The following is a 20,156-nucleotide window of genomic DNA, read 5'->3' on the forward strand; positions in this document are numbered from 1 at the left end:
CATTCAGTATGGGTTAACAGGCTACATTCCCTGAGTCAGGTGCACTACAGAAGAAGACAAAGTCATGAAACATTGGATATCATTTCATTTATTTACTTTTTTTTAATACAAAATATTGGGAAATTAAGCTTGAATATCATATCACTAGTACAGTGCCACAGAGAGGCGAGACAGTCAAACAACGATAGTCTCTAAAAACTCTTAAGAGCTGAACAATGTTCTGCTGTGAAAAGGTTAAAGTCCTTTCAAACCCATCAGAACATTGCCAATCTGGTTTTCAGTATTCCCGAATCCTTGTGATGGATGCCTCCAATCAAAAGTCTGTTCCCTTTGTTGCTATGGAAGCTGGAAGTTTTTTTTTTTTTTACCTTGTTCAGTATCCTGGACTGTTTTCATAGGAAAATATGTTTGCAGCAACGTTTAATGGACCGGTTTCACTGCAGGGTGACCATAATGCCCAGCAAATCAGGAATGGGTACAGCGGTCCCACATGTTCAACCGTCACCCCGTTGTCCAGAGTGACACCACATTCGATTGTGTTACCACAGAAACAGCCACATCTACTCCCCTGAGATCAGAGGGTACTTTGATTTTCATAAATGTTTTGTTTTTGACCAAACACAAGACAATTTCAATTTCTTCTCAGAACAGAATTTACAGTGATATAAAATATACATACTGCTTACAAAATAAAGTAAACCTGCCCGTGTAAATGTGGTCTTAAAACGGACTCGTATAACAAGCATTTGTTTTAAGTGGAAAAAAAATATGCAGAAAACAAAACAATTTACAACAATCCCAGGTTATCAGAAAAAAGCTCCCAACAGAGAAAAATAACCAAGGGGTCCCCCTCTCTCCCTGTGAAATGAATCCTCCCAACAGGAACTAGAACTGTACAGGAGAAACCATTCTATCCCAAAACGGGAGTAGACGTGCTGTGAAATAAAGTGGCCATTTTGTAACACATTCACACCTTTAACACCTTAGCGTTTCTTATTAAATTAACATGTTCAATAAATACACAAGGAAAAATATATATTGGTGTGTACAATCCAATGGTACACTGATTTTAACAGTGTGCTGTGTCCCCCGTGCTTTCAAGGCTTTCTGTCATGTCGACAGTCTCTCTCACAACCACTGTCATACTGGTGATGGAACACACAAAGCGGACTGACCGATTGGACCCAGAGTCCCAATTGATTTGACCGCCAGCCAATAGGGACACTGACATGGCAGCAGTCCCAGCTAATATAAAAAGAATGCACTTCGATTACCCGCAACCGCCTGCGAACAAAGTCTTGATTCTCTCGGATTAGCGTTGGGACATTTGGGCCTGGAATTTGCATCTCTTAGCGTGGCGTCTGTCAGCCGGAAGAAAAACTCACAATCAAGTGTTCTTGATCCCTTCTCAACCTTTCAGTGGGTCATTTTGGATTCGGCAGCCCTTGCTTTCGCCTCCTCTGTTGGCCAGGTCACTTCCTGCTCTTCTGTTGTCATTTCCTGGTCGTTGCCTTGTGTTTCAGAGTGCGCCGCATTGCTCTCTTCTCTGTGAGCCTCTCCTCCCTGGTCCATGGTGCTCTCTGGTAAGGGGGAAGACTTGCACCCCATACATGCCTGAGAGGGAGGTGTAGAGGAGGGTTAGCTGACAGCCAAAACACTTCCTGTATGATCACTTGTGGATGAAACAGGTCATATGGGTGTAGGTCTATGTTCACATAAAACAAAATAAATAAAGTTACGTTTGTACGAGAGGGGAGGGGTGCTTACCGAGACGTTGATGGCGCGTGGCAGGCGCCCGGTACGTATCCAGGGGTGGACCTGGCTCAGTTCTCTCTTCTGGTCCTCAGTGAAGCGGGGCTGGCGTTTGTGCATGGCCCGCAGGGCCTCGCGGTCCTGCCGCAGCACCGTCTCCCTGTCCTTGGTCGGCAGCTGGTAGGTCATCATAACCTTGTGGTCGGTGTTGGCCATGAGGAGCCAGATGGGATCCTGCAGGACACACTTAATCAACTGCTCCTCCCCGTCGCCTCCTGCTCTGCTGCCACCTGCTGGCTGCTTGCGGGAGTGGTCGTTCTCTGACGAGTCGATGCTGCCAAAGTACTTGCTGGTGTGGCTACTGCGACTGCGACCTGGGAGAAGACGACAGAAGAAGTTGTTATAGGTCAGACCTGAACCGGCTGGAGTTTTTAGTGTGAACAGTATTTTCCTAGTGATTGGGGTATTCCCACTATGTTTGAGTGACAGCTAGAAGATTTGACATTTCAATACATTCTAGGTGACATTTACCTAGCGATGTAGGCAACAACAGAATGACATGTGAATGTCAACATGTTCTGTTCCATTTGCCATGTCAGGCAGTATTGAGGGATTACTCACTAGTTCCACTGCCTGAGGAGCTGCAGCCGTTGGACACAGTGCCCAAGCAGTCAGAACCCGACCCAGAGGACGCGGAGCCGGTGCCTGAGCGAGAGTCCTCTTGCAAGAGCAGGTCCAGTATGTCACTGGGGGTGGATTCACCATCCTGGCTGGAATCATTGGCCTAAAGAGAGAGAGAGAGGGAGGAAGGAGAGAGATATGAGTTATAATACCTTAGCTAGAAGTATTGAGTTCAAACTATAATGAATAATGTACATTTAGAGATGACATCTTTTCAACTCACGTTCTCCTTGGAGTCATCTGCCGATCTCCCCCGAGTCCCTTGTGCGGGGATCGTGGCCTGTAGCGCGGAAGCAGCCAGCGCCGTGGCGACCTCCGGCCGGTTGCTAGGCGACTCCTCCACAAGCTGCAGCAGGTTGAGGGGGGAGGAGCAGCGAGAGTGGAAGAGGGGCGACTCTGCACCCTCCTGGCCGACTGGTACTTGACTACATGACTGAGGGGTGCTGGACCCAGAGGCTGGCCGTTGGGTCTGGATAGGCATGGCAGTTTGCATGAGCGAGGGCATCGTAGGCATGGGGCATGGCATGACGCTGGTACCGGGGAAGGGGAAACCAGCGTTGGGGTTGAAGAATTGCTGTGGGCCGGGGGTAACCATGGCGGCGCCCGGCTGGGGCATGGGGCTTCCCATTGTGTTCATGGCTGTGACCATCTGGGGGAGGTTGGGGTTGAGCTGTGGGAACATGTAGTTGGGCAGCACCAGGGCCATCATAGGAGGCACCATCTGGTTCTGTATGGGCTGGGAGAGGGGAGGGTAGATGGGGTAGAGGGGGAGCGTGCCCGAGGGGTAGGGCACAGAGGGCAGGCTGGCCTGGGATCCTACGGAGGCGGGCCAGGAGGATGTTGTGGGAGGCCCCAGGGGCATCATTGGGAGGGTGTAGGTGGAGCTGGGGGGGGAGTTCATGGGGACGACATTGGGGCCCCCGACGGGTCCGGTCAGGCCCAAAGCCAGAGGGCCCCTCTGTTCTGAGGACTCCTGCTGCTTCAGCCTCTTGGCTCCACGGCGGCCACTGCTGCCTCCAGCTGCATGGTAGTCAGGGGAACACGCTCCTGAGAGAGCGAGAGAGAGATGCATAAGTTAACAGAACAGTGAAGTGTGGATTTCAGTGCAGTTGGATAGGTGGCCCGAGTTAAAAATCGAGTTGATGAAAAGAGTGTTGTTGAGAAATGCATTTGTACCTCTGCGGCGGGGGTTGCTGTTGGGGAGCGGGAAACGCAGGGCCTCAGCTGGCTCAATCACCCTCAGCTGGCTCAGGTCACTGAAGCGACAGAGGAAGGCTTGCTCCTCCTGCTGTGTGTGAGCAGAGAGCACCTCCTTGGTCAGGCCCTTGGTCAGGCCACCTCCTCTCCGGCTGGGTGGAGAGGTCGTTCTGGGCGGGGGAGGGGCAATGATGGCGGTCGGTGGAGACTTGGTCGTGGTGGGAGTGGCTGGCATAGGAGTGGGAGGAGCATCTTCCATGACAACGTCTGTGTAGGAGAGAAGAGGAGGAGGAAACGTTATAGACAGTGTCAGAAAAACACTGAGAAGAGGAAAGGCTGGACTCGGCGGCTTGAGAGAGAAAGAAAAGGTCATGGAGAGAGAAACAAACAAGCTATAAGAAACTAGATGGGGTGAGAGAGATAGACGGAAAAAAATAACCACAAGACAAAACAGAGCAACGACAAGCAACTACGAGTTACTATCAAGTAACTGTGAGAGATTCCACGGACAGACACCGGTGGCAGAGAGAGACTCCCGTGACAGACCACTAGTTTAATAGGAGTGGTATAGTAGACAGACTCCCGTGACAGAACACTACTACGGGCCAGGAGACAAGCGTGGCGGCCATGTTGTCTTTCCCACCTGACTCGGGGGGCTTCTTGTCTCCCACGTGGACGATGGTACTGCTGAAGCTGCACTGAGAGGTGACTGAGGCTACACTCTTCGCCTTGTGGCTGTGCATGGCCAGGGGGTGTACCCCCGCTGAGTCCCCAACCAGGGTGACTGTAGTAGCTGGACCACCTGTAGCACCCAACACACACACAGACAGACGAACGGACAGGCCTAGGTGAGTCAATCGTACGGATTGCTCTCGTGGTAAAACCCCGCCCCCAGTTCAGCGTGTCACAACAAGCAGGCCTTTATAGAACAGACAAAGTTCTCATTAAGAGTCCCCTCGCCCACTCTCTTTCACACTCGTGTGTCCCGTTTCTCCTGTGGTGTCTGTGGACTGCAGTGACCAGCGGTCTAGTCCAAGTCTAATATACCTGTAGGGTAACCTGGTGTACAGCGTCTATCTAACAGGCTGTAGGGTAACCTGGTGTACAGCGTCTATCTAACAGGATGTAGGGTAACCTGGTGTACAGCGTCTATCTAACAGGCTGTAGGGTAACCTGGTGTACAGCGTCTATCTAACAGGATGTAGGGTAACCTGGTGTACAGCGTCTATCTAACAGGATGTAGGGTAACCTGGTGTACAGCGTCTATCTAACAGGCTGTAGGGTAACCTGGTGTACAGCGTCTATCTAACAGGATGTAGGGTAACCTGGTGTACAGCCTCTATCTAACAGGATGTAGGGTAACCTGGTGTACAGCGTCTATCTAACAGGATGTAGGGTAACCTGGTGTACAGCGTCTATCTAACAGGATGTAGGTAACCTGGTGTACAGCCTCTATCTAACAGGATGTAGGGTAACCTGGTGTACAGCGTCTATCTAACAGGGGATGTAGGGTAACCTGGTGTACAGCGTCTATCTAACAGGGGATGTAGGGTAACCTGGTGTACAGCCTCTATCTAACAGGATGTAGGGTAACCTGGTGTACAGCGTCTATCTAACAGGGGATGTAGGGTAACCTGGTGTACAGCCTCTATCTAACAGGATGTAGGGTAACCTGGTGTACAGCGTCTATCTAACAGGGGATGTAGGGTAACCTGGTGTACAGCCTCTATCTAACAGGATGTAGGGTAACCTGGTGTACAGCGTCTATCTAACAGGGGATGTAGGGTAACCTGGTGTACAGCCTCTATCTAACAGGATGTAGGGTAACCTGGTGTACAGCGTCTATCTAACAGGGGATGTAGGGTAACCTGGTGTACAGCCTCTATCTAACAGGATGTAGGGTAACCTGGTGTACAGCCTCTATCTAACAGGATGTAGGGTAACCTGGTGTACAGCGTCTATCTAACAGGATGTAGGGTAACCTGGTGTACAGCGTCTATCTAACAGGCTGTAGGGTAACCTGGTGTACAGCGTCTATCTAACAGGCTGTAGGGTAACCTGGTGTACAGCGTCTATCTAACAGGATGTAGGGTAACCTGGTGTACAGCCTCTATCTAACAGGATGTAGGGTAACCTGGTGTACAGCGTCTATCTAACAGGCTGTAGGGTAACCTGGTGTACAGCCTCTATCTAACAGGATGTAGGGTAACCTGGTGTACAGCGTCTATCTAACAGGATGTAGGGTAACCTGGTGTACAGCGTCTATCTAACAGGCTGTAGGGTAACCTGGTGTACAGCGTCTATCTAACAGGATGTAGGGTAACCTGGTGTACAGCGTCTATCTAACAGGGGATGTAGGGTAACCTGGTGTACAGCCTCTATCTAACAGGATGTAGGGTAACCTGGTGTACAGCGTCTATCTAACAGGCTGTAGGGTAACCTGGTGTACAGCCTCTATCTAACAGGATGTAGGGTAACCTGGTGTACAGCGTCTATCTAACAGGATGTAGGGTAACCTGGTGTACAGCGTCTATCTAACAGGATGTAGGGTAACCTGGTGTACAGCGTCTATCTAACAGGGGATGTAGGGTAACCTGGTGTACAGCGTCTATCTAACAGGCTGTAGGGTAACCTGGTGTACAGCGTCTATCTAACAGGGGCTGTAGGGTAACCTGGTGTACAGCGTCTATCTAACAGGATGTAGGGTAACCTGGTGTACAGCGTCTATCTAACAGGATGTAGGGTAACCTGGTGTACAGCGTCTATCTAACAGGATGTAGGGTAACCTGGTGTACAGCGTCTATCTAACAGGCTGTAGGGTAACCTGGTGTACAGCGTCTATCTAACAGGGGATGTAGGGTAACCTGGTGTACAGCGTCTATCTAACAGGTTGTAGGGTAACCTGGTGTACAGCGTCTATCTAACAGGATGTAGGGTAACCTGGTGTACAGCGTCTATCTAACAGGCTGTAGGGTAACCTGGTGTACAGCGTCTATCTAACAGGGGATGTAGGGTAACCTGGTGTACAGCGTCTATCTAACAGGATGTAGGGTAACCTGGTGTACAGCGTCTATCTAACAGGCTGTAGGGTAACCTGGTGTACAGCGTCTATCTAACAGGGGATGTAGGGTAACCTGGTGTACAGCGTCTATCTAACAGGATGTAGGGTAACCTGGTGTACAGCGTCTATCTAACAGGATGTAGGGTAACCTGGTGTACAGCGTCTATCTAACAGGCTGTAGGGTAACCTGGTGTACAGCGTCTATCTAACAGGGGATGTAGGGTAACCTGGTGTACAGCGTCTATCTAACAGGATGTAGGGTAACCTGGTGTACAGCGTCTATCTAACAGGGGATGTAGGGTAACCTGGTGTACAGCGTCTATCTAACAGGGGATGTAGGGTAACCTGGTGTACAGCGTCTATCTAACAGGCTGTAGGGTAACCTGGTGTACAGCGTCTATCTAACAGGCTGTAGGGTAACCTGGTGTACAGCGTCTATCTAACAGGGGATGTAGGGTAACCTGGTGTACAGCGTCTATCTAACAGGGGATGTAGGGTAACCTGGTGTACAGCGTCTATCTAACAGGGGATGTAGGGTAACCTGGTGTACAGCGTCTATCTAACAGGATGTAGGGTAACCTGGTGTACAGCGTCTATCTAACAGGATGTAGGGTAACCTGGTGTACAGCCTCTATCTAACAGGATGTAGGGTAACCTGGTGTACAGCGTCTATCTAACAGGATGTAGGGTAACCTGGTGTACAGCGTCTATCTAACAGGATGTAGGGTAACCTGGTGTACAGCGTCTATCTAACAGGGGATGTAGGGTAACCTGGTGTACAGCATCTATCTAACAGGATGTAGGGTAACCTGGTGTACAGCGTCTATCTAACAGGTTGTAGGGTAACCTGGTGTACAGCGTCTATCTAACAGGCTGTAGGGTAACCTGGTGTACAGCGTCTATCTAACAGGATGTAGGGTAACCTGGTGTACAGCGTCTATCTAACAGGCTGTAGGGTAACCTGGTGTACAGCCTCTATCTAACAGGATGTAGGGTAACCTGGTGTACAGCGTCTATCTAACAGGATGTAGGTAACCTGGTGTACAGCCTCTATCTAACAGGATGTAGGTAACCTGGTGTACAGCGTCTATCTAACAGGATGTAGGGTAACCTGGTGTACAGCGTCTATCTAACAGGCTGTAGGGTAACCTGGTGTACAGCCTCTATCTAACAGGATGTAGGGTAACCTGGTGTACAGCGTCTATCTAACAGGGGATGTAGGGTAACCTGGTGTACAGCGTCTATCTAACAGGCTGTAGGGTAACCTGGTGTACAGCGTCTATCTAACAGGGGATGTAGGGTAACCTGGTGTACAGCGTCCATCTAACAGGTTGTAGGGTAACCTGGTGTACAGCGTCTATCTAACAGGATGTAGGGTAACCTGGTGTACAGCGTCTATCTAACAGGCTGTAGGGTAACCTGGTGTACAGCGTCTATCTAACAGGGGATGTAGGGTAACCTGGTGTACAGCGTCTATCTAACAGGTTGTAGGGTAACCTGGTGTACAGCGTCTATCTAACAGGATGTAGGTAACCTGGTGTACAGCGTCTATCTAACAGGATGTAGGGTAACCTGGTGTACAGCGTCTATCTAACAGGCTGTAGGGTAACCTGGTGTACAGCGTCTATCTAACAGGATGTAGGGTAACCTGGTGTACAGCCTCTATCTAACAGGATGTAGGGTAACCTGGTGTACAGCGTCTATCTAACAGGTTGTAGGGTAACCTGGTGTACAGCCTCTATCTAACAGGGGATGTAGGGTAACCTGGTGTACAGCCTCTATCTAACAGGCTGTAGGGTAACCTGGTGTACAGCCTCTATCTAACAGGCTGTAGGGTAACCTGGTGTACAGCGTCTATCTAACAGGATGTAGGGTAACCTGGTGTACAGCGTCTATCTAACAGGATGTAGGGTAACCTGGTGTACAGCGTCTATCTAACAGGGGATGTAGGGTAACCTGGTGTACAGCGTCTATCTAACAGGGGATGTAGGGTAACCTGGTGTACAGCGTCTATCTAACAGGGGATGTAGGGTAACCTGGTGTACAGCGTCTATCTAACAGGGGATGTAGGGTAACCTGGTGTACAGCGTCTATCTAACAGGTTGTAGGGTAACCTGGTGTACAGCGTCTATCTAACAGGCTGTAGGGTAACCTGGTGTACAGCGTCTATCTAACAGGATGTAGGGTAACCTGGTGTACAGCGTCTATCTAACAGGATGTAGGGTAACCTGGTGTACAGCGTCTATCTAACAGGCTGTAGGGTAACCTGGTGTACAGCGTCTATCTAACAGGATGTAGGGTAACCTGGTGTACAGCGTCTATCTAACAGGATGTAGGGTAACCTGGTGTACAGCGTCTATCTAACACGCTGTAGGGTAACCTGGTGTACAGCGTCTATCTAACAGGGGCTGTAGGGTAACCTGGTGTACAGCCTCTATCTAACAGGATGTAGGTAACCTGGTGTACAGCGTCTATCTAACAGGATGTAGGGTAACCTGGTGTACAGCCTCTATCTAACAGGCTGTAGGGTAACCTGGTGTACAGCGTCTATCTAACAGGATGTAGGGTAACCTGGTGTACAGCGTCTATCTAACAGGATGTAGGGTAACCTGGTGTACAGCGTCTATCTAACACGCTGTAGGGTAACCTGGTGTACAGCGTCTATCTAACAGGGGCTGTAGGGTAACCTGGTGTACAGCGTCTATCTAACAGGCTGTAGGGTAACCTGGTGTACAGCGTCTATCTAACAGGGGCTGTAGGGTAACCTGGTGTACAGCGTCTATCTAACAGGTTGTAGGGTGAATGTACCTTTTGCATTCCCAGCGGTTTCCTGCTGTTTGTCTTCGTCCGATGTGGACGTGCCAGAGGACAAGCCAAACTTCTTCTTAACCGTGTTGGGAACGTTACAGCCGTCCAAGAACCTGGGAGGGGAACAGGAAGTGACAACGTAAGTCCATTTGGTTCACTTTATGAAGTGCACTTGATTTCAATTTAGGATTCAAACCATAAATTGAATCACTATCAAAACCATCACTATTAAAACCAGCAGTATTCCCAGTAAAATGACTATTAAAACCAGCAGTATTCCCACCAGTACATACCTAATGATGCTGTCCAGACAGTTAATCTGTTGGTAGCTGTAGGCACTGGGGGGCTCCTCCATCAGCTGCTGGGTGTTGAACACCGGGGTTTTGGGTGGACACGCCACCTCCGGGATCAGACTCTTGACGGGCTCCACTTCTCCAATGGCTCGGAGCGCTGTGACAGCGTGTCGCCGGGACAGGGCTCGGTTGCGAGAGTCGATAAAGACCTGCTGCCCGCTGGTCTTGACCATGTGCACGTCCTTACAGATCTGCTGGAACGTCATCTGGGTGAACAACAGCACAATGACCATCAAAAGTCAGTGTGTGAATATATAGGGTGGTAGGTAGCCTATCGGTTAAGAACATTGGGCCAGTAACCAAAAGGTTGCTGGTTTGAATCCCCGAGCCAAATAGGTAAACAATCTTTTGATGTGCCCTTGAGCAAGGCACTTAACTGTAATTAAGTCTGTAAGTCACTCTGAAGAAGAGTCTGCTAAATGACTAACATGTAAAATATGAAGACCTCTGCGTGCGTGTGTATAGGCTTTTGGAGTGTCTTCATTCCACTCACCGGTTTGTGCAGAGCGACCACGGCTGCCTCCATGGCCTCCATGGCGTTGGTGGACTTGCTGTCGGAGGCGGAGGAGGCCGTGCGTCGGTACTGCTGCTCGTGGGACCAGGATCCATTTGAGGCCAGGCTGCTGTAGCCCTGCGACCCTCCACTGTGGACCGGCTGCACCAGGAGACGGTGGATCTGCTCGCTCAGCTGCACGATCTCCGGGGCCATGGGGCGGCCCTCACAGCCCCGCAGAGGGGTGAACACGTCCTCGGTCAAGGGGCTGGTTCGGACTTTGTGGCGGCCCACGATGAAGGCCACCTTCCTGCTCCAGGGGTTGATGAAGGAGGACCAGCTAGTGTCGATGGTCACATACTCCCCACTGCGGGCACACATCCTCATGGGAGAGCTGTCGAAGGGCTGGCCTGCAGACTGGAGGACTGGAAGACGGAAGGAAAAGAGGTTAGAATGGAAGAACACTAAGCTTTACAGAAAGAGAGCGAGAGAGAGCGACAGAGTGACAGAAAGAGAGAGAGACAAAGAGACAGACAGAAAAAGAGAGAGACGACATGATTCAGACAGAATGAGAATAAAATAGTAAAATAAGATTGAAAGATGTGGAGGAAGACAGACAATAAAAGGTGTACTTACTCTTCCTATGTATGGCCACCATGATGGGTCTGTCCTCTGGGTGGAGGTAGAGGAGTACAGGGCTTCCCACCAGGTCCTGGGGAAGGTAGCCCAACAACGGCACAGCCCTTTCATCTACTTCCTGGAAGAGACAGCTGGGAGTGTGACTGGTGGAAAAGATCCGCTTGTCAGCCGGGATCCTGGGAGCTTCGTATCCAGACTGTACCCGCTCAGCGATGAGCAGGCAGCAGGGCTGGGGGTCTGACGTGTCTAAGTCCCTCAGGGTTAGCTGATAGGGGGTCATGCGGAAGGGGTAGTATTTGATCTCGCCTCCCTGCGCCCGGTCGGCACTGATGCGACAGAACATGGACTTCCCCTGGGTGCAGTCTGTCGGTGGGGACACAGAGCCCATGTAGGTGGCCCAGGCGGGCAGGCGGCAGGGGGCCGTGCTGCTGTAGAAGGTGCTGACGTCTTGGGGAGCCAGCAGCTCGGAGAAGATGGCCCCCTGGAGCCTCTCTGGCTTGCAGCGCAGCAGGGATGAGCCCTCCGGGGAGATGTACACCACTTTGCCTGTCAGGAAGGACACCGCCATGGAGAAGGTGTCCTGGAGGGAGGAGGAGAGAGAAGGGGGAGGAAGAGTGTGAGTCAGGAATGATTGCTTGCGTACCGTGTGAGTCAACTGCATTAAAAAAAATGTACTTTCAAAAACAAAGTGAAATTGAAATACGTGTGTGAAATGCTTAGTCATTGTTTGGAGGATGTTGACGTACTGTATTTTTGAGGGTGTACTCTGAGGCGATGTTGTCCAGCTCCTCAATGGTATACGCAGACAGATCCAGGCTGCAGCCATGACACTCCTCCACACTCCACTGGTGATAGTACTCCTGGTTGGCCCTCACCTGCTTCACACAGTTCAGGGCGTACTGGAGGGCGTCCAGGGTGCTGGAGCGACCTTTGCCCTTGCACTCGGTCGGTAGGCGGACCTTGAGCTCCTTCAGGGCTTTCAGCATCTCCTTCTGGGTCTGGACGCGGGCCGTCTGGTGATGCTCGTTGCTGCTGCAGCCGGAGGTGGAAGGAGGGTCCTGCTCTGAGCTGGCTGACAGCAGGCTGTAGGCCAGGGAACTGCTGGGGGGAGACGGGCTCTGGGACAGAGAGTTAGAGCTCTTGTTGCTCTCTGTGTTCTCCAGCATCATGCCCGAGTCCTTCTGGCTGGAGGAGCAGTGGGAACTCCTGGACTGATGTCCCCTGGACCCGCTCCCTCCCTCACTCGACTCCCTCTCGCCGGAGTCGTTCCCGCTGGATAAAGCGTCCCCGTCATCTGAGATGGGACCCCTCTGGTCCCCCCCAGACGAGCCACCGGAGCCGGAACCACTTGGAGAGGATCCTCGCACCCGATTGGCCAAGTCCGAAGTTCCCGATTGGCTGCCATGGTTGTTGTTGCTGCGGAGGGAGCTCACTCCTGTTCCCGCCTCCTCTTCTTCATTGGCGCTTCCCACTCGTCCCCAAGTGTCATCGCCAGCGGCGGAGTTTGAGTCGGCATAACTCATAATAGGTTAGGATGAGGCTGGTTAGGCTTGGTTGAGATAAAGCTCTCTCAACAAGTGTAATGTAAGATAATTATAGAAAATGTTTCTTTTCCAGTTGATTAGGTGGGACTAGCGTGACTGCAGTTGTGTATCGTGGTTGGTTGATTGGTTGATAAAACACTAAGGAGAGAAAACATTGTTTCTCCAGAAAATGTTGGGAAAATGTTCGTTTTTGCTGAAACCCTCCGGTCAAGTGCTAAAGGGTGAGGGATCCACCCGCGGTTTTCCACCCGCAGAAGGGAGAGATAATATTCTGCTAACTAAGTAGACCAACGTGACTCTCACAGATGGACTGATCGAGAGACGCTGCTGCTTCCGCTCAAGAAACGACTGGGAAACAGAAAAGAACAGGTCGCTACTTCTCTCTTGGCGTCTCGCCTGCTCTCGGCCGTGTTGCTGTTACTCTCCGGGCCGTGTGGCTGTTACTCTCCGGGCCGTGTGGCTGTTACTCTCCGGGCCGTGTGGCTGTTACTCTCCGGGCCGTGTGGCTGTTACTCTCCGGGCCGTGTGGCTGTTACTCTCCGGGCCGTGTGGCTGTTACCCTCCGGGCCGTGTGGCTGTTACCCTCCGGGCCGTGTGGCTGTTACCCTCCGGGCCGTGTGGCTGTTACTCTCCGGGCCGTGTGGCTGTTACTCTCCGGGCCGTGTGGCTGTTACCCTCCGGGCCGTGTGGCTGTTACCCTCCGGGCCGTGTGGCTGTTACCCTCCGGGCCGTGTGGCTGTTACCCTCCGGGCCGTGTGGCTGTTACCCTCCGGGCCGTGTGGCTGTTACCCTCCGGGCCGTGTGGCTGTTACCCTCCGGGCCGTGTGGCTGTTACCCTCCGGGCCGTGTGGCTGTTACCGTGTGGCTGTTACCGTGTGGCTGTTACTCTCTGGGCCGTGTGGCTGTTACTCTCTGGGCCGTGTGGCTGTTACTCTCTGGGCCGTGTGGCTGTTACTCTCTGGGCCGTGTGGCTGTTACTCTCTGGGCCGTGTGGCTGTTACTCTCTGGGCCGTGTGGCTGTTACTCTCTGGGCCGTGTGGCTGTTACTCTCTGTGCTACAGGCCACCTGGTGGGGAGAAGGAGAAACAACAGGTTAGACTTCATAGTGTGGACTTCTTTTCTCTCGAGATAGGATTAGTCTGATGTATTGAAGCTGGTCTATGCATTCTGTCAACTTGCTTTGTACCAGTACAATATTATCTTGCCTTGTCCAAACTGCAGTACAGTGGGCTTTGTGGGAGGTTTGGCCTACAGAGAGAGAGATTATATATATAAATAGTGAGGGGGTCTCCTAGTCAATACTTACAGCGGCAACTCCTTAAATCTTTGATAGTGTCTATAAAAAACAATATACCCAAGCTCCTTTGGTGTACCAGGGGGCTCTGAAGAGGCTTCAAGACCTCAAATGGAGGCCACCTTTTCAGTTGAAAGCCAAAGGTAATATCAAATAAACCTATGAGAGGACAGCACTGCAGACAGCTGACTTGTACCTCTCTCTCTGTGTGTGTGTGTCCACATCTATCAATACCTTTCTATTAAAATGTTATAATCATTTTGTGCTTCCTTCTGTCCATCTGTGTGGGTACAACAGTCCCCGACTACCCCAGAGTCTCTGTCAGCTGGTCTGTCTTTTGACTGAGAACAGCATGCAGTTTCAGCTGGTTCCTAGCTGCCCAGCATGGATGAGTCTGGCTGTGTGTGCAGTTTCAGCTGGTTCCTAGCTGCCCAGCATGGATGAGTCTGGCTGTGTGTGCAGTTTCAGCTGGTTCCTAGCTGCCCAGCATGGATGAGTCTGGCTGTGTGTGCAGTTTCAGCTGGTTCCTAGCTGCCCAGCATGGATGAGTCTGGCTGTGTGTGCAGTTTCAGCTGGTTCCTAGCTGCCCAGCATGGATGAGTCTGGCTGTGTGTGCAGTTTCAGCTGGTTCCTAGCTGCCCAGCATGGATGAGTCTGGCTGTGTGTGTGATTGTGTGCGCACATGTGACCAGCACCCAACTGTTGGTCCATTTCCCAGACAACCGGTGCAAACCGGGCCTCCCTCTAGCTTACAATAGAAAGACTCCCATCTGCACCCCGGTACAGATCTCAATTGCTGCCAGCCAACTTGTAATTTCAGCTATCGTCATTTGTAACCTAATTCTCTTGCAGGACAGGTTAAAGTCTTAGTCTGTTCAATTAAGATCATCACTATCCCAAGGTTGGTGCCATAAAGATCAGCGGTTATTCCTGAATGGTCCTTCACCGGGAGCATTGGCAGGCCGGTCCCCTACGCAGGGAATGTTCCTCTAGTTACTCCCCAGATACCTCTCCCTTAAATCCCAGAAATCCTCAGAACTAGAAGCCCAATGCTGATACACATTTGCCATTTCTTCTCTCGCTCACTTTCTCTTTCGGGCCAACATCAGGTGGCCTATAATTGGTGTGACGCAGGCAGTGTCGACAGCAGCCAGGTTTAAACCCAGCAGAGCACGGTCACCGAAGAGCCGTCTTAGGTCGCGGAGTCTGAGTGAAGGGGCTCAGCAAGAGGCTGATGACTCAGGAAGGATAAGCCTAAATGAGTAAACGCGTGTGTTGAGTGACAAGGCCGGATGTGATTAAAAACTTGATAAACAACAAGAACATCACCTTGGATTACCGGTAAAACCGGTAAAACACATGATCTTATCAAGTGAATGGAAGTAGATTGAATGAACTGACTCATACCAATTTGATAGTGTCTACCGATGGTGTCTACAATAGTCATGTTGGACCAAACCCTGTGTCACCATATGGGGCAGCAGGAAGCCTAGTGGTTAGAGCGATGGGCCAGTAACCGAAAGGTTGCTAGATCAAATCCCCGAGCTGACAAGGTAAAAATCTGTCATTCTGCCCCTGAACAAGGTAGTTAACCCACTGTAGGCTGTAAAATGAGAATTTGTTCTTAACTGACTTGCCTAGTTAGAGGTTAAATTTTAAAAAAAATGTAAAAAGCTGTTGGTCTGGGTGGCAGACAGACCCTATGGATGACACAGCACAACACATCCTGTGCCTCAACTGGGTGATGGATCGAGCCATGCATACTTCCCAGGCTGGGTAACTGTTCTCAGGTTACAGCCATCCAGATCACCTCCTGACCCAACATCTGAAGCAGCCACAGCCAGTCATGCAGTCCCAATACCCCACTCACCTACCCTAACAGGGTCATAATAACTCAGTATTATTAGGATGATATTAACTATGGGCACCTACCGGTGCCTGGCATTTCCCGTGGTCTATCCAAACTAAAAAAAAACTTTTCTCTGAATGAAGAAATATTGGCAGAAAATATATTTACTGTTCAAAGCTGTGTAATAATGACAGGAAATCCGACAAGGAGTGCGTCAGAGTCCGAAAGTCAGTGGGGAACCGGGAAAACGTTGGCATTGTGCCACTCTAATACAACAACATTGCAGTATTGTGTCCACAAATACAATTTCTCAATATAAGTGGCAAGTTCCTGTTTACAGATGAAGACAACTACCCAGGTCAACACACATGCTTTGTTCAAATAACTGTCCCTTCCCTCCAGACCTAGTTTTACAGTTGTAGCCTGACAAAAGCATTTACAACTGTGGTCTATTCCGGTTATGTAATAAACCATTAGGAACTGAAGTGCCCACCAGCCGCCCGGTCATGTTTGGTTTTAATTACTCAAATATTCTTCCGATTCTAAATCAATCTTTTTTTGGTTACTTTACCCCCCGTTTTTTTTTTTTTTTTTACATTAACAGCAGTAAAACAGCCTAGATTCTTGTACAGAATCTGAAATCAAGGAAACATGGACCCATATTGAGAAATGCATGCATCACAGAGCATCACTCTAACTATAATACATCTAGAGATTGCAAATAAATTAAATTCCTACCACAATGTGCAGATGTGTTACAGACACACGTCGATGAATCAGAAACGTGTGTATAGTTATCTTCTACTAATGTTGCTAAGACGTAGCAGAGAAGATGGCATGGCATATGGCTCAAACGATTAAGTTCGGCACGATCACGTGAGCAGTAAATAAGAACAAATATTCACGGTTGTAGATTGAGGCGGGCGGGTCCGTTGGTGTCTCTATGAGCGTCTGTAAATTCTGTTCCTTGCATATAACGCCCAGTGTGGAGTGAGATTTTAGTGGCCCGTCATCGCTCCCTTCTGCTCCTCTGTTCAAAACACATGATGCACGTGTACTCGGCTGTGCTTTACCCGAGCCTCACAGGCTGCTCATTGGACAGAGCGCCCAGCCAATGACAGATAACTTAGTACTGTGCATGTTTCTCACAGTGACCGTACCACTATGATGAAAAACCAAACGTCCTGCTAAGAGTCCATAAAAAAAGACTAATTTAAAAATGTCTTTCCCACAGTAGTGATAAACATATTTATTGAGAAAAAAAACATGATGCCTTAAAAATAAGTGAGTTTGTTTCTTTTCGACAAGGCCTAAAATTAAAAAAAATGGAGCTCCCACATAGAAAAATCCTGATATTACATCAAAATTGTCACAATGTGACAACAGGTTACCTACCCCTCCCTCACAAACGTTAGGAGACTAACCTCGTTCATGGAACAGATGCAGCCCAGGAGAAGACGTCACATACAACGCATAGGCTATTAAATCAGGGCTGAGCCGAATATTTCTTAGCGTAGGCAAAATCCATTTGAAGACGCAGTCTGAGCCATATTTAGTAGGCCAACGTATAAGACTTTGAATGACCCAGTACTAATGAGTACTTTAAATCTATACATTTCAGCAGGGGAGTGTAATTTTGTGTGCCATCACACTGTAATTACAGGAGCCGTAGATATTGTAACCATCGTGGCATTATCGTTAAAGCTATACCTGAGTGTTGCTGCTTTGGTAGACTCTGCATTACAACCACGAGTCATCAAATACTAAATATTGGATTTAAAAAACAGCCACCAAAAGAGATGAGCCTGAGACATGACTGTACATTTCAAATCGTTGAATCAATAGGTTTCAATCAACCATAGGAGTCGAAGCTGACCGAGACATGGGCTCATCAGCACTGACATTTCATGTAAATGAAATATGCCCAAGCAAACTAAAGCCATCCAATGACCATTAGAGAACAATGCTCAAAAGAAACTGTCAAATGTCCCAAATGTTCAAGCTCATGAGAAAACTGTCAAATCCATTTCCCAATAAGTTTTATTCTCAAAACATTTGCATATTAGACTGATTGGCTGACTTTTTCCACTTGAGCCTATATCATGCATCAAATGATTTACTTGAGAGCCCCGGTGAAGCTGTTAAGTTACCGTAGAAACGGTCATAGTTACCGTAGAAACGGTCATAGTTACCGTAGAAACGGTCATAGTTACCTTAGAAACGGTCACTTACAGTGTGACCTGACAGCAAAATCGGTGGACTTACTCGACTATTGTGATAAGACGTGATCCGTAAAAGGATATTAGTGGCGTTACAGTTGTGAAACAGTTGAAGGAGCTGGTTAACACTGGAGAAACTGAATGTAACAAGTACAAGAAACGTAATTTTACAATCTAGAAAGTTTTCCTCAACCTCTCCACCAGTCAGTCACTTCACTGATATGCAACTCACTTACTAAACTTCCAATTAATCTCCCAGCATGCTTTGTTAGCCAGGTGGCTAACTGTCTACCAGTGACTTGTTGATGCCATGCAAGAAACAACCACAGGGTGTAATGCAGTAATGGATGTGAACCAACTGGTTTGGTGTAGAAAATAATGTGAGAAAACAGGTACACTGGGAAGGACCATTGTTGTTTACGCCCAATGAATTACACACCTCTCTGAGGTAAACCAAACTTATTCCTCTAGGATAACATGCCGTTTGTTAGAAGAGGCCACCAATAGTGACCTGTCTAGAAAACACATCCAAAGCTCTAATCAAATCTACAGCCCAGCTCCATCAACACATTCACTCTCTCACCAGGAGAGGTGGATGGCATTTAATGCACGCTGTTGTAGCCATTTGCAACGAGGACACTGTTTCTAAAGGATTATGTTGTTTTCTCAGACATATCAGGAAGCCTAGTGGTTAGAGCGTTGGGCCAGTAACCGAAAGGTTGCTAGATCGAATCCCCGAGCTGACAAGGTAAAAATCTGTCTTTATGTTATGCCCCTGAACAAGTCAGTTGGCCTTGTTCAGGCCGTCATTGTAAATAAAGATTTTGTTCTTAACTAATTTGCCTAGTTAAATAAATAAAAATATGCTGACTCCCGAGTCACGGCGGTGTACGAGTCATTGGCTCTCTCCCTGTCCCCCCTCTCGCTCTAGCGATCGTGCTGTGTAGCCTAATCTTTGTTGGGTGTCCTCTTTTGACCAAATCAGGCCAGTAAATGTCGGGTTAGGCTAACGGTCGTTTGTTTCAAAGTGCTGAGTGTTATTTTTAATCTCATCTGTTCTGATGTGTCTTTATGGCCACAATTAGAGTATTTTTTATTATTTTTAATCCCAGGCACCGTCCCCGCAGGAGGCCTTTTGGTAGGCCGTCACTGTAAATAAGAATGTGTTCTTAACTGACTTGCCTAGTTAAATAAAATAAAAATCAACGAGACACAGCCCCCTCTATTCTGCATCTGATATTCCACCTCTCCCCTTGTAATCCCTTGTCTCTCTTCCCAAACCTGATTGGCTGGCATGTTCAGGAATAGCTACAGTAAACTATCTTGCAAGTGAAAATGTAATAAAGTAACAAGATAAAGTTAAGGTTACAATAAAGTTATACGTCACATTTGAATAGATCCTATCACCACGCATAACTAGGTAGGACATTCTTATTATTTTGGGCCAGTCAAAGTCACAGTCAAAGAGCCAAAAGCAGCAAAGCCTTCATTGCCCGGTGGATGCATTTGAGTCAGCGTGGTCATGTTAGCTGCCGGGTGATCTTTAGATACATTTTTTTTAAAGATACAACTAAATAATCAACATGTCTTTGTCACATGCTTGCTAAACAGCTGGTGTTGACTAACAGTTGAATGCGTTTACGGGCCATAGAATACATACACAATGTGCGACTAACTATATATATATATCTACAAAAACTGTAAATAAACCGAAAAAAAATGCGACATAGCTAACGTTAGTTGGCATTGGTTGACGTTCTATTCAGACACCACTCCCAAAGCGCAAATACTGTTATTGTAAAAATAAAAATAAATCTTACCTTTAATTTCTCTTGTTTCGATATTGTTCTCGAATAGTCCTTGTCAATAAGTAATGTCTTAATTCAAAAGGTATGGACCATAGAGATAGTGGACTTCTCTCCCCTGCTTCGTTTCTGTTCTGTCGTACCACACACATTTCGCTTCGCCCATGTCAGTCTACACGCATAGGTACACGTGCCCTGTATCGGTTCCATGGTCATTTCTATTGAACAAACTCATTGGCTCTCAGTTAGCAAATACCCAGCCCAGTTACACCCAGGCATGTTCCCATTGGTCGAGGAGAGCGGCGCTTGCCACACGGGACTCTGCTGTGCTTAACTCGCACGTTGCATCGTGCATGCTCTCCGAAACTCAAAACAGACTTGTAGATATTTTTTTTAATTTAAAAAAAAAAATGTAACCATTATTTAACTAGGCAAGTCGGTTAAGAACAAATTATTTACAA

The 20,156-nt window shown here is 48.7% G+C and overlaps 1 protein-coding gene across 3 annotated transcripts; it reads right to left on the minus strand.

Annotated features, from left to right (window-relative positions):
• Positions 1-72: 72 nt before the first annotated feature.
• Positions 73-19,856, minus strand: per1b (period circadian clock 1b). 3 transcript variants are annotated; one of them, XM_038995837.1, is made up of 12 exons: positions 19,711-19,856; positions 11,731-13,594; positions 10,982-11,564; positions 10,346-10,770; positions 9,793-10,058; positions 9,500-9,612; positions 4,274-4,432; positions 3,610-3,897; positions 2,657-3,480; positions 2,374-2,536; positions 1,768-2,126; positions 73-1,614 (listed from the first exon to the last, which is right to left on the minus strand). In XM_038995837.1, the coding sequence occupies exons 2-12, from the start codon at positions 12,505-12,507 to the stop codon at positions 1,417-1,419; spliced, it is 4,155 nt and encodes a 1,384-aa protein (XP_038851765.1). In that variant the 5' UTR covers positions 12,508-13,594; positions 19,711-19,856; the 3' UTR covers positions 73-1,416. The 3 variants fall into 3 exon arrangements, with proteins under 3 accessions (XP_038851765.1, XP_038851766.1, XP_038851767.1); XM_038995838.1 differs by lacking the exon at positions 19,711-19,856 and adding an exon at positions 16,410-16,696; XM_038995839.1 differs by lacking the exon at positions 4,274-4,432.
• Positions 19,857-20,156: the final 300 nt, after the last annotated feature.

This window comes from Salvelinus namaycush, chromosome 6, assembly GCF_016432855.1.
Source record: "Salvelinus namaycush isolate Seneca chromosome 6, SaNama_1.0, whole genome shotgun sequence".
Taxonomy (NCBI): Eukaryota; Metazoa; Chordata; class Actinopteri; order Salmoniformes; family Salmonidae; genus Salvelinus; species Salvelinus namaycush.

What these genes read in the sequence shown, in the direction of transcription:
- per1b (XM_038995837.1), bottom strand. Translation starts at nt 12,507, where the DNA reads ATGAGTTATGCCGACTCAAACTCCGCCGCTGGCGATGACACTTGGGGA. An exon ending in CAGATGACTCCAAGGAGAAC is followed by an intron (nt 2,537 to 2,656) that starts GTGAGTTGAAAA and finishes CTCTCTCTTTAG; the next exon opens with GCCAATGATTCCAGCCAGGA. An exon ending in CTCCTCAGGCAGTGGAACTA is followed by an intron (nt 2,127 to 2,373) that starts GTGAGTAATCCC and finishes GTCTTCTCCCAG; the next exon opens with GTCGCAGTCGCAGTAGCCAC.